The sequence below is a fragment of the Choloepus didactylus genome, chromosome 15 (assembly GCF_015220235.1).
Source record: "Choloepus didactylus isolate mChoDid1 chromosome 15, mChoDid1.pri, whole genome shotgun sequence".
Taxonomy (NCBI): Eukaryota; Metazoa; Chordata; class Mammalia; order Pilosa; family Megalonychidae; genus Choloepus; species Choloepus didactylus.
This window is the reverse complement of record NC_051321.1, coordinates 70,220,048-70,233,133: the sequence shown is the minus strand read 5'-3', so window position 1 is coordinate 70,233,133 and position 13,086 is coordinate 70,220,048. Positions and strand designations below refer to the sequence as shown.

At 50.3% G+C, this 13,086-nt stretch overlaps 1 protein-coding gene across 1 annotated transcript; it reads left to right on the top strand.

Annotated features, from left to right (window-relative positions):
* Nucleotides 1–1,255: 1,255 nt before the first annotated feature.
* On the top strand, nucleotides 1,256–11,940 carry SYNPO2L (synaptopodin 2 like). The gene is given in 7 exon segments (XM_037804135.1): nucleotides 1,256–1,318; nucleotides 1,320–1,361; nucleotides 2,566–2,717; nucleotides 3,087–3,601; nucleotides 6,896–7,533; nucleotides 7,536–7,559; nucleotides 7,562–11,940. Coding segments are annotated over 7 exon segments (2,952 nt in total). The 3' UTR covers nucleotides 9,080–11,940.
* Nucleotides 11,941–13,086: the final 1,146 nt, after the last annotated feature.

The following is a 13,086-nucleotide window of genomic DNA, read 5'->3' as shown; positions in this document are numbered from 1 at the left end:
AGGTCAAGTGACTGCCTGAAGTCACACAAGTAATAAATGATGGAAAAAGAACTCAAGTCTAAGTCTTCTGACTCAAAATCCCAAGTGTCTTCTATGACTACATCATACACCAAGGCAAACAGCACTTAGGGCACTAGGGGAGCAGCTATCTCAAGGAATTCTGTAGCCTTGGATAATCACAGATACAGCACCATAATTTTATGTTTTGTAACAGGAGGAGGTCTCTTAATACAGGGCACATTCATTTAATGGAAACCTAGAAACTAGTAGAGATTTTATTATTAACATGGGTTGGCATGTTTACTTATCTGTATTTACCTATCCATGACTAAGACCACCTGTTTAATGTAAGCAATCATTTAATTCACCAAACATTTATTGAGCCCTCATTATACCAGGCATTGTTCTATGGGCTGTTAATTGGCTACCTCGCACAGTCCTTGCCTTCTAGTTTCTCAGTCTGGGAGGGAGACAGGCATGTAAACAAGTTACAATATTGGTTGAGAAATACAATAGAAATTTGAACAAGATACAGATGTTGCCCAGAGGAGGGAAGGATTAACTCTACAGGTGAGGAGTCACAAGATGGTCAGGAAAGGCTTTGTGGAAGCAGTAACAGTTCAACTGGGGCAGGGCTGACCAGGAGAATTCCTCTCCACAGCACTCAGCACTACAGTGGGATATAGATCTCCACTTTGAATCACAGGTAAATGCTACATGAAGAGGTGCTCTTTCCTGGGAAGTTTGGGAACTTGTGGGGCAAACCCATTCCTTGCCAGCTCTGAAGCTGAAGCCCCTTCTATCACCACTTTGAAATAGGCTTTGGAGGAAAGTAGTTGGGATCAGTCCCTGATCCTATCGGGGAAGGCATAGTCCTTGAGAGGTTGTACATGAGTTATAGAGCCCAGAGAGCTAGCACTCTGAGTCTTGAAAAGGCCCATGCAGGAGAATGGGGGACATGGGAGGGCAGCAGTTTTGACTATAATTAGCTTTGGGAGTAACACAGCTGGGGGAGGGAGGGGAGTACTGCTGCAACTATTTTGAGCACAGCTCCGATTGACAGGCCACGTGTGCTGGACTGTACTGGTCTGAGGGCCAAGTTGCCTGCCTGTGATGTGTGGTTTGGGGGGTGGGGGAAGGCCTGGGGCAGCAGGAGCAGGACAGCAGGACAGGCAGGCCGGACGGGGTATCACCGCCTCGACTTCTCTCCTTGGGACACTCTCCAGACTCCGGGGGCCATAGGCCAAGCTGAGCGATGGGCGCTGAGGAGGAGGTGCTGGTCACACTGTCAGGGGGAGCCCCCTGGGGCTTCCGACTTCAGGGGGGGGGCCGAGCAGAAGAAACCCTTACAGGTGTCCAAGGTAAGGGAGAGCCCCTGAAATGAGGCTTTAGGGAAAGGGGAACCGAAGGGAACACAGGAGGAGTCACATTGTCACCTGTGGGAGAGAAGCCGGGAGGCTGTGAAGAAAAGGAGTGGGAGGTGGGTAGGTGGGTAGGTGGGCCAGAGCGCATGCTTAAGTCCGGTCGGGTAAGTGGTGGCTGACCACCACAGGCTTCTTGTTGGGGACGATTAGAAAAGAGAACTCCTGGCGTTCAGGGAACAGAGAAAAAGAAAGGCTCTGCTTCAGTTCCCTGGGGCACCATGGTAGCAGAGCACTTTGCTCTGCTGGATCTGTGCCTCTACTACAAACTCCAGGAATATAGGAAAGGTTCTAATTTCTCTGACTAAACTGATACGTCCCACCAGTCCAACCCAGCCCTGCCCAGCCCACCCCAAGTGCTCCTTTCTCCCTAAGCCAGAACCTTTCTCTACTAAGCAAGGCTTTTTAGGTGCTGGGGTGGGGGATGGGGCTGGGGGTGGGGTGGGGTGGTATGGCAGAATCTGGCCTCTCAGGTGAAGTTGTTACCCTTTCAGTTTCACCCTACAGGCACTGCCACTGACATCTCTCAGCCCCAGTTCCCTCAACCATAAAATGTGGGTAACATAGTACCTACTTCACAGAACCATTCTAAGGATTTAATGCAACAATACATGTGAAGTGCTTAGCACTAGCATGGTGCCTAACATTGAGTAAGCACTTGATAAATGGAAGCCACTACTACTATTACTTTAACATGTGTACACGTGTGCACACACATGGCACACATATACACACAATCCCAATCTCCAGGAATCTGGCTGGACTCCCTCCAATCTGGAATACTGTTCTAAAGTCTTGACTGTGTAGATAATGGCACGTGGGATCCCAAGGCCTAGAAAAGAACTATTGGCCAATATAGATTTTGCCCTTGGAGAAAAAACTTGGGACTATAACCACCATTTCTAGTAGCTCCGCCAAGCAGTTTTCCCCAAGCCTCTTTCATTCATTGGTTACTCTACTTCCCCCTATACGAGGTGTTACTCCCTCCAATCTTCAGCTTCCTTCCTCTATACAGGCTGCCTCAACTGAAGTCCTATGCCCCCTCAAAGAAAAATCCCTTCCACACAGGGGTCCTTCCTCTCCCAACTCTTTTCATTCTACTCCTCTTGGAGCACTCCCTCACCTACAATCTCTCCCTTCTCAGATCCGAAGACGGAGCCAGGCTGGCAGAGCAGGACTCAGGGAGAGGGACCAGCTCTTGGCCATCAATGGGGTTTCCTGCACCAGCCTCTCTCATGCCAGTGCTATGAGCCTCATTGACACCTCAGGAAATCAGCTTGTCCTCACTGTGAGGCGGTATGGACCTCCCTCAGCTCTACATCTCACTAATCTGTCCTCAGCAGCTATTAAGTGCCCATTTCTGCTTGAGTGTTGGTGCTAGAGTGTAGGGGCTTGAATCAGCAACTGAGGGATGGGGTGACAAGTGGGTATATGAGTGTGTGGGCCTACTTCAACCCCCTAACCTCATCCTCATTTCCACTCCCAGCCCTCTAAGCACATTTGCCTCCTAGTTCATCTTGAGATCTTCACTCTTCTCCACCCCTCCATTCTACCTGTACCCTTAGTCCCCTTTGTCTCCCTAACCTCCTTCCCCTATCTCCTCCAGATCTCTTGAGCTATCAGTCACCTAGCCCCTCTGTCATGTCTGATATCTTTTCCATCCAGGTTAGGGGATGAGGGGCCTGTGCGATCTCCATCCCCTGGTGAGCTTCGGGTGCTGTCTCCCTTGTCTCCGCTGAGTCCAGAGCCCCCTGGAGCTCCAGTTCCCCAGCCTCTGCAGCCTGGGAGCCTTCGCTCACCCCCTGACAGTGAGGCTTACTATGGAGAAACAGACAGTGATGTCGATGGCACAGCCACCCAAGAGAAGCCCCGCCGCCCCCGCCGCCGAGGCCCCACGAGGCCCACCCCTCCAGGAGCTCCACCTGATGAAGTCTACCTATCTGACAGCCCTGCAGAACCAGCCCCTGTCATCCCTGATCCTTCCAGCCAGGGTGACAACCGTGTGAGCTCCCCATCTTGGGAGGATGTGACAGCCCTAAAGCCACCCCCGGCTGAGGCTCTGCTGCTACCCCATGGCCCCCTCCGGCCTGGTCCTCACCTCATCCCTATGGTGGGGCCTGTTCCCCACCCAGTGTCAGAAGATCTTACTACCACCTACATGCAGAAGGCCAAGCAAGCCAGTGAGTACTTGAACCCCTTCTCCCCAGCCCAGATCCTTCAATCTGGGCCCTATACCTATCCCTCTATAACTCTACATGCCGCTTACCTTCTCCTTCCCTTGGAGATGGTCTTGGGATAAGTGGAGAAGAGTGATGAGTGGGAAGGGATGATAACCATACTCATAGTCCCATTATTTTTACTGTTTGAACCAGTAAAAGACACAGGTGGTTCAGCCCAACCTAGGAACAGAGTAAGTAGGGACATGAATAGATGCAGGGTGTAGTGGTGGTAGTGATTATTTTGCTAGGTGTCAGGATGGGGATGAGGGCTGAGTATGGACATGGGCCAGGGGTATATTTGGGGCAGGGCAGGGCTACAAGGGCGCTTTGGTGTTATTTGCAGGCCTAGCATCTAAACTACTTTTGGCATTTGTAAGTTCATCTAGGATTCCTGGGGCCTGTGAAATTCGGGGATGGTCATGAGATCCCCAGGAAGTGGTAGAGGGGAGGATCTTTGGCTCCTTATCTCAGGCAAGAATGTAAGCCTGGGCAGAAAAAGCCAGTTCCACTTATCTCAGGCTCTTTGCTATTTTTGATGTGAGCTACAGAACAAGGTCTAAGAGTGAACTTTCTCCCTGCCCCATATCCCCCATGCCCCTCCCACAGACCTTTTTTGTCACTCCAGAAATTTCAGTATTTCTAGTTTCATCTCTCTCTTCTTTCCCCTCCAACACCGTGATTCCTGATTCTTGGAGTTCTGTATCTCTGAGTCTGGAATAGAGGCGAAGTACACTACAGTTTAGAATCTGACATCCCTGACAGTATCCAAGACCCCAGAAAGAAATTCCAGATGCATGCCCAGGATCCCCTGCTTATCCCCAGTTCTCCTTTTAGCACACCCCACCCCCGCCCCTTCCCATGGTGCTGGATAAGACAGTCCTTAGTGGCTCAAGGATATTTTTAGCCAAGTAGACCTCTTGTCAAATGGGGCGGAGGTGGGGTAGGGGAGAGGAAGGGTAGGCAGGTGCCCATGTCCATCACACCCCAGTTTGTGAGTGAGTAGAGAGAAGGGAGGGGGTCAGGCTCCAAAAATAGCACACTGAGCTCATTCAGCTGCTAGCTCTGGGGACAAGACAAAGGGGCTTTAAAAGGCATGGGGGGTGGCTCAAGCTGGTCCTGCTCCAGCCAGCACTGCCTTTCTCGGCATGGAGACCTTTGAGTCCATCTGCCAAGAGCCCCTCGGCCCAACCAGCTGCGACAAAGCCCCAGGCCCAGATCCTGAGCTCCAGGACCCATTCTATGCAGGTACTACCCCCCCATATCCGAGAGAATTCTGATCTAGAATGGAAGGAATTTTTTTCAGTATTTTAGGAAGGGAGGTCTTTGGGAAAGATCTTATTCCTTTGTTCCCTCCTTCTTTTTGCCTTCCTCTTTCTCCTCTTCTTGGGAGAGTTTCACTGCTCCTTTCTTAGAATGGGTTGATGTGAGGGCCACATGTCAAAGGGGTTTGTGATCACATGAGCCAGAGAAACCTCGTGGGGTGAATGTGTGGGAGACATAGGATGTGAGCATACCATGAGTAAATGAAGGCATGCATGTGTGAGTCTGTGGGAGCAGAGAAAATGTGTGTGAAGAAGAAAGAAAAGTATCTGCGTTCATGTGCAGCTACTGTCAAGGAAGCTTTGATAGTAATTGTTACTCAACAGTGAGCCTTAGCACTGTATTAAGCACTAAATTTACCTACATTATCTCACTTAATCCTCGTAGCAATCCTGTGAGGTAGCCATCATCATCCTCATTTACAGATGAGGAAACTGAATTTCAATGAACTTGAAGTAACTCTCCCAAGATTTCAGAACCAAAAACTTTGCAGAGCCAGGATTTGAACTGAAGTCTGATTCCAGCACCTGTTCTTTCATCCACAGCACTATTCTGTGCTGTAAACATTGGGATGGGAGGCATGAGAGCCCTAATTAGAAAAGAGCTCGGTATCTTGAGTGGAAGATAGATGGAATTCTAAGAATTTTTCAGGAGAAATTGGGGACCATGGACCAGAGAGACTTCTCTGTGTCCAAGGCAGGGTCCTAGCAGCAAGGCAGCCTTGCCCCTTTCCAGGCCCCACCTACCTAGGCCCCACATGGTCTGGGAAACCTTGCTTTGAGTCCCTTTAGCACCTAGTCCCTGCCTGAAGCTGCTGCCCCAGCTCTCCACCTACAGGGCTTGGAAAATAGGGGGCAGTTGTGACCTCCACTGCCACTTGGGGGAAAGAAGTATATTTAGGTGGTGACCTTCATATGTCCTAAAGATTTGGAGGGTTGCCTTGGAGAGCAGCACTCTGGCTTTTCCTGAGTCTGGGATCGAAGACTACACCTGACTGTGAGTAGCAGAGATGTGAGGCACAGACAAATGTTCTTGGGGGGTAGAAGACCAAGATAAGCTCTAAAATTTTTTCTAAACTGTTATTAGTAGGGTCTCTGCAGAGCAGGGGAAACTCTGGGGAGAAAGGTCACCTAGTGTGTGTGCGTGTGTGTGTGTGAGAATGTGTTCCAGTGATTATGTGTGTATTTTTTTTGGGTACGTGTTTATGTACAAATGTGTATTTGAGCATGAGCCTGTGACCTGGGGTATATGTGAATGAAAGAGAGAGTACATATGAGAAAATATGCCCAAAGCTGGCTTTCAATACCAGTATTCTTGTTGAAATGATGTGTGGTGGAGTTATTTCTTTGAATGTTTATATATAATATGTACTGCATAATGGGGTAGAATTGTGAATGAAATCCTTATTACTAAGAGTCCTTTGTGCCCTTATCATAGGGACAAAGGTGGGAAGAGGAGATATTTCCCAGGGATCCAAACTTTGAAAGAAGCCTCCTACATGATCTCAATGGTGGCAGCAAAGTGTGCTTTTTCATCCTCTCTCTCTCCCTGTCATGGGGAGTGTCAGCCCCCGCCCCCATTGCCAGCCAGGGGAGGAATGTGTGTGGGTTGGGTAAGAGCATATCTCTGGGAAGAGAGGAGCAGAGTAGAGGGAAGAGAGGATTGGAGAGCTGTGGTCAGAGTGGTGTTAGGGCAGGCAGCTGGATACTGCCTACTCTTCAGCTGTCCTTGGCTTTCACCTTTCATCCTTCACTTTTCCCCCAAGTCAGAGAACTTTGCCACAGGCAGGAGACATTGTGGGTTTGGTGGTGAAAAGATGGGAGGTGGGAGGCCTGAGTGAGCTGGCTGGCTAGGGTGGGGGTGACAGCCTTGGGAAACAGGACTAGAAGAGGCTGGGGAAGTTCCACTGACCATTCTCCCTCCTGGCCTCCTCAGAACTGCAGCGTGCAGAGAGCCTCCAAGAGAAGAGTGTGAAGGAGGCCAAGACCAAATGCAGGACGATTGCATCCCTGCTAACAGCCGCCCCCAACCCCCACTCCAAGGGGGTGCTTATGTTTAAGAAACGGCGACAGAGAGCCAAGAAGTACACGCTAGTGAGCTTTGGGGCTGCAGCTAGGACCGGCGCTGAGGACGAGGAGGACGGCATACCCCCGACAAGCGAGTCAGAGCTGGAGGAAGAAACCTTCTCTGACGCCCGCAGCCCCACCAATCAGACCGACTGGGACAGCCCCTATCTGGACATGGAGCTGGCCAGGCCGGGATCGACCGCGGCGGAGGGCCAGGGCCAGGGCCCGGGGTTCGGAGGGCAGCTGAGCGAGGCCTCCAGCCGAGGGGCCCAGCTCTTCGAACAGCAGCGCCAACGCGCAGCCTCCAGCACCCAGGAGGTGGCCCGGGACGGCGCACCAGCCATGCTCAATGGGCAGGGTCTGCAATCACCGCCTCGGGCCCACAGTGCGCCCCCGGAGGGGGCTATGCTCCCACCCAGCCCCTTGCCGGCCCCTGTAGCCAGCCCCACACCCTTCTTTCCTGGTGGCGGGGCCCCTACCCCAACCCCGGGCATCTTTAACCGGTCAGAGCCAGGCCATTTACCCCCGGGCTTACAAGGGCAAGCGGCCAGGTACCACCTCGGTTATTTTCAGGCCCTTAGCCCCCAAGAGGGCGAATGACAACCTGGGAGGCCTCAGTCCCGCCCCACCCCCCTTCTTGTCCTCTCCGCAGGGCCCCACCCCTCTGCCTAGCTTCACCTCGGGGGCTCCCAGCCACGTGCCAGCCTCCGGTTCCCTCGGTACCCCGCGCTCCTCGGGTCCCGTGACGACGGCCACCAGCACCCTGTACATCCCAGCCCCCAGTCGGCCTGTTACCCCGGGCGGAGCCCCGGAGCCCCCCGCTCTTCCTAGCGCAGCTGCCATGACCTCCACTGCTTCTATCTTCCTGTCAGCGCCTCTGCGACCAGCCCCACGCCCAGAGGCGCCCGCCCCAGGCCCCGCCGCACCGGAGCCCCCCAGCGCCCGGGAGCAGCGCATCTCCGTGCCGGCTGCCCGCACGGGGATCCTGCAGGAGGCCCGGCGCCGGGGGACCCGGAAGCAGATGTTCCGGCAGGGAGCCGAGGAGACGAAGAATTCGCCGAACCCTGAGCTGCTATCGCTGGTGCTGAATCTGGATGAGAAACCCCGTGCCGGCTGTGCTGAATCTGGTCCTGAGGAGGACGTTCTGAGCCTCGGAGCTGAAGCCTGCAACTTCATGCAGCCATTAGGGGGCAGGAGTTACAAGACCCCACCTCCCATGACACCTAAAACACCGCCGCCAATGGTCCCCAAGACCCCACCCCCCGTGACTCCTAAGACCCCACCCCCCGTGGCTCCTAAACCCCCATCTCGAGGGCTCCTTGATGGACTGGTGAATGGGGCAGCCCCTTCGCCGGGAATCCATGAGCCACCAAGGCTTCAGGGTAGGGGTGGGGAGCTGTTTGCCAAGCGGCAGAGCCGTGTGGACAGGTATGTGGTGGAAGCTACACCTGGTCCAGGCCTTGGCCCTAGGCCCAGAAGCCCTTCTCCTACCCCTTCACTGCCCCCTTCCTGGAAATATTCACCCAACGTGCGTGCCCCACCTCCTATTGCTTACAACCCACTGCTGTCACCCTTTTTCCCCCAGGCTGCCCGAACTCTCCCTAATAAGGCCCAATCCCAGGGGCCTCGGGCAACCCCCAAGCAGGGCATCAAGGCTCTCGATTTCATGCAACACCAGCCCTACCAACTTAAAACAGCCATGTTCTGTTTTGATGAGGTTCCCCAGACTCCTGGCCCCACTGCTTCAGGGCTTCCCAAAACTGCCCGAGTGCAGGAGATCCGCCGATTTTCCACTCCGGCGCCCCAGCCCACTGCAGAGCCTCTGGTCCCCACTGTGCTTGCCCCCCGGGCAGCCACTACACTGGATGAACCCATCTGGAGGACGGAGCTGTCTTCAGCCCCTGTCCCTAGCCCAGTCCTTACTACAGAGCCTCCCAGGGGCCCTGGAGCCTCCCTGAGCTCCTGTAGCTTCCAGGTAGCCAGGCCTAAGTTCTCAGCTACCAGAACGGGATTGCAGGCTCATGTGTGGAGGCCTGGGGCAGGGCACCAGTGAGCAAGGTTGAGCACGCAGGACCAAGGAGAGGTAGGACATCCAGTTCCCAATGTTTCTTCTTCTACCCATCCCACCCCCTTGCTCAGGCATCTAGAGGCTAAAGTTCCCTCCTGCCAAAGATAGTTTTGGAGTTTGTCCCACCCTCATCTTCTTTCTCACTCTCCACCTCCCTGCTGCTTTCCAACTTTATATCTCTGCTTTGGTATCTTCACTTCTCTCTTTGTCTCTGTATGTCCTTGCCTGGCTCTCTGTCTTTATCTCTGGGTCTCTCTACCTACACTCCTTCTCTGTGTTTCTGTTTCTCTACCTTTCTGCTTTTCTCTGTGGGCCTCATTTAAAGCTCACTGAGAAGCAGCTCAGCACCAGCCAGACAACAAAAGGGACTGAACTGACCTCTGCTGGCACTAAGCCCCTCCTACTCCTCACTCTTTTTTCTCAAGTTTGACCTAGGCATGTATGTGTGCGTGTATGTGCAAGTGTGTGTGTGGCACAGGTGTTGTCTTCTGCCTGAGATGAGGGTAAGAGGGGAGGTGTAAAACTCAATGTGGGTCTTATCCTTGTGCTGATGAAAGAAGTGTCAGATTTCCCCACATAGATTGTCTAGTGGGAAGAAACAGATTCACTAGAGAAGAACTCTGTACAGAGACTGGGGTCTATAGCAGATGTATAGCATCTTGTGAGACTAATGGAGTATGAGGAGATGCGGGCCAGGACACCTTGTATGGACTGAGTTATACCAGCTATACCAGGCATTGAACTATGAGTTCTGTTCCTTAGGATTTCAGAAAGACAACTTGAGAGACCCATGCCCAGCAGCCCAGCATCCAGGAAATAAGGAAAAAGTTCTGAGAACGAACAAATCATTGGCTTCCTTGTTTCATGAGCCTAAAACAAAAAGGAGGGAGAAAGGAGCCACAATGTGGAAAGTGAGGCAGACACCAGGAGTAGAACAGAAATGAATGAAAGCAATAGAGTCACACAGAGAACAGCATGGTGAGGAAGAGGGCAGTGTTGTCGGAGAGTGAAGCTGGATAAAGAGAAACCACCTGTGTGCAGGAGGGGGATGGGGAAAAATTGGAGAAGAATGTATTTATTAGCAGAGTGAAGGGGAATGATTGGGGAGGGGATGTGAGGGTGTAGGCAGAGTGTTGAAAGAACAATTGGAGTCTGGGCTATCTTCTTTGAGTGTGTACCGCTGTCTTCTGTGGCTTCTCATGACTGCCTAGGAAAAGGCAGGAAAACACCCAGAGCCAAAACCTCTTTTCAGACCTATCTGATTCCTCAAAACCCTAGCTACTGTTCCTTTCCAGCTTTAGGTCCTGATATTTGATCCTGGACTCTCCTATTGCCATAACCTCTATAAACCATGTTTGCTGCTTAATCTGGAAATTGATAATCTCCTTTGCATATTGGGTGTGAGTCATGGTACTTTGGTGTGTGCACAAGAATAAACGTATGCTCTATACTTTCTGTTGCTGTTGTCTCTTCTAGTGTTATACCTAAATCCTGATCTCTCCTTGATCTTCTAAAACCCATTCTCTGGATCTCCTGATTCCTGACCTCTTTCTCCCATTCCTGCCCTCTCATTTTTCACCGTTTTGCCCTTCATCCCCAGTTTTTTTTTTTCACTCTTATCTACGAATTCTGTCCAGTTCTGATTTAGCCACCTCCACTACTCCCATTTATTCCCTCTCCCCAAATTCTCCATCCAGTTTCTCCCCCCTGGCCAGCCCTAGCCCCATATTTCCCAGGTATGGCTTCAGCTTACAGAATTAAGTAAATTTGGAAAGGCCCTCTGAGCCTTTTGCCATCAACAGTTCCTGCCTTCTTGGAGGAAGCAACCGTGTTAAATAGTCTCTGGGAATTAAATAAAGGGAAAGCAATGGCTGGAGGTGAAGGTGGGATAGGAGAGAGAGGAAAGAGAGAAAAGGTGGATCAGTGTAGACTGAAATGAATAAAGAATAGCTCTTACTGGAGGCAGGAAAGAATAAAAGGCTGCTGAGAAGGAAAGTGCTGTTGCTCTAATTTTACCAGCAGGGGGCATATTTGTGCTATTAACCAGGCCCAGGACCCTGATACTCCCAAGTACACAGCCTCTGAGAATTCCAAGGGAAGGGCCCAGAGAGAGCATAGGCTAAATCTTGCTTCACCTCAGTAGTTTTAGGTACTCAATCATAGGAGACCAAAATTTTGGTTTGGTATGGTTTGGTTTTGGTGGGGAAGGGTGATGGTGATGACAAAATAGCCTTTTGCTACTTATGTTTTTTAATTGCTTCCTTGGATTGGTTGGGAGGGAATGGAGCAGGAGGACTGAAGATGAGGGCTCTGAAGGCACAAGTGATCTGGGTAGAGACCAACTAGAAGGACAGAGGAGACCTTTCAGCCCCTAGCCCAAACCTGAAAAGTAAGGATGGGATAAGGACATGAACAAGAAGAATGGAGGGCTCATAGAGGGACTGAGGGGTGTTTGGGGAGCTATGAAAGCCCCTTTCTTAAGGCAGCTGCAACGGGGTGGTGGTGGCTTCAGCAGAGATTCAGCAGCAGTTCGTTCCAGAGCAGGAACTGATGGTGCAGGAGGATCCAGGAATGTTCATTCAGCTCCTGAGGAAGAGGCTAAGTAAATGACAGGTTTTTCCCAAGTGGGCTCTCAAGCTTATGCTCCTGGCCCAGAGGCTCATTTGTAGCAGTGCAATGAAATAGTCCAGAGCCTATGGACTGTGTGCTCTCTGTGAAAGATTGCAAGGGCCTGGCAGGTCAGAAGCCTCCATGTGCTTCTCAAGAACACATCAACACCTATCCTGCAGAGCAGGCTCAATGAGCATCTCCAACAACAAATGAGGGTAAAAGGCAGATCCAATTCTTACATATGACATCAAAAGCATGAACAACAAAAGAAAAAAAAAACAGATTGGACTTCATCAAATGAAAAACTTTTGTGTATCAAAGGACATTATCAAGAAAAGTGAAAAGACAACCTACAGAATGGGAGAAAATATTTGGAGACCATATATCTGATAAAGGCTTAACATCCAGAATAAGAACTACAACTCAACAACCAAAAGGCAAACAACCCAATTTAAAAATGGGACAAGGACTTGAATAAACCTTCCACCAATATACAAATAGCCAATAAGCACATGAAAAGATGCTTAACATCATTAGCCATTAGGGAAACACAAATAAAAACACGAGATACTATTTCACACTCACTGTTATTAAAAACAAACAAAACCAAAACCAAAACCAAGGATGCAGAAACATTCATAACTGGTGAGAATGTAAAATGGTGCAATCATGCTGAAAAAAAGTTTGGCAGTTCTTCAGAAAGTTAAACATAGAATTACTATATGACCTAGAAAGTCCACTTCTAGGTAGGTACCCTAAAGAATTGAAAAGAGGGACACGAACAGATATTTATAAACCAATGTTCATAGCAGTGTTATTCACAATAGCCAAAAGATGGAAACAATCCAGATGTTTGTGAACAGATGAATGGATAAACAAAATGTGGTATATCCATTCAATGGAATATTACTCAGTTGTAAAAAGGAATGAAGTTCTGATACATGCTATAACATAGATGAAACTTGAAAACATCATGTTGAGTGAAAAAGCCAGACACAAAGGGACAAATATTGCCTGATTTCACCTATACAAAATACCTAGAATAAGCAAAAACATAGAGACAGAGAATGGATTACAAGTTATCAGGGACTGGGGGTGGGGGCAGGAATGGGGACTATTGCATGATGGGTACTGAGCTTCTGTTTGGAGTGATGAAAAAGTTTGGTAACACAATATTGTGAATGTAATTAATATCATTGAATTGTACACATGATAGTGGTTAAAATGGGAAATTTTGTATATATGTTATCACAATTTTTTTTCCAAAAAAAGGCAGATCCAAGTGTTCACCTGTTCTTAGAACTGCCAGAGTTTAAGAGAAAAGGAGAATGAGGCAGATAGAAGAATTGGTCATGTCTCCCCACTCCCCCCACCCCTCCTAC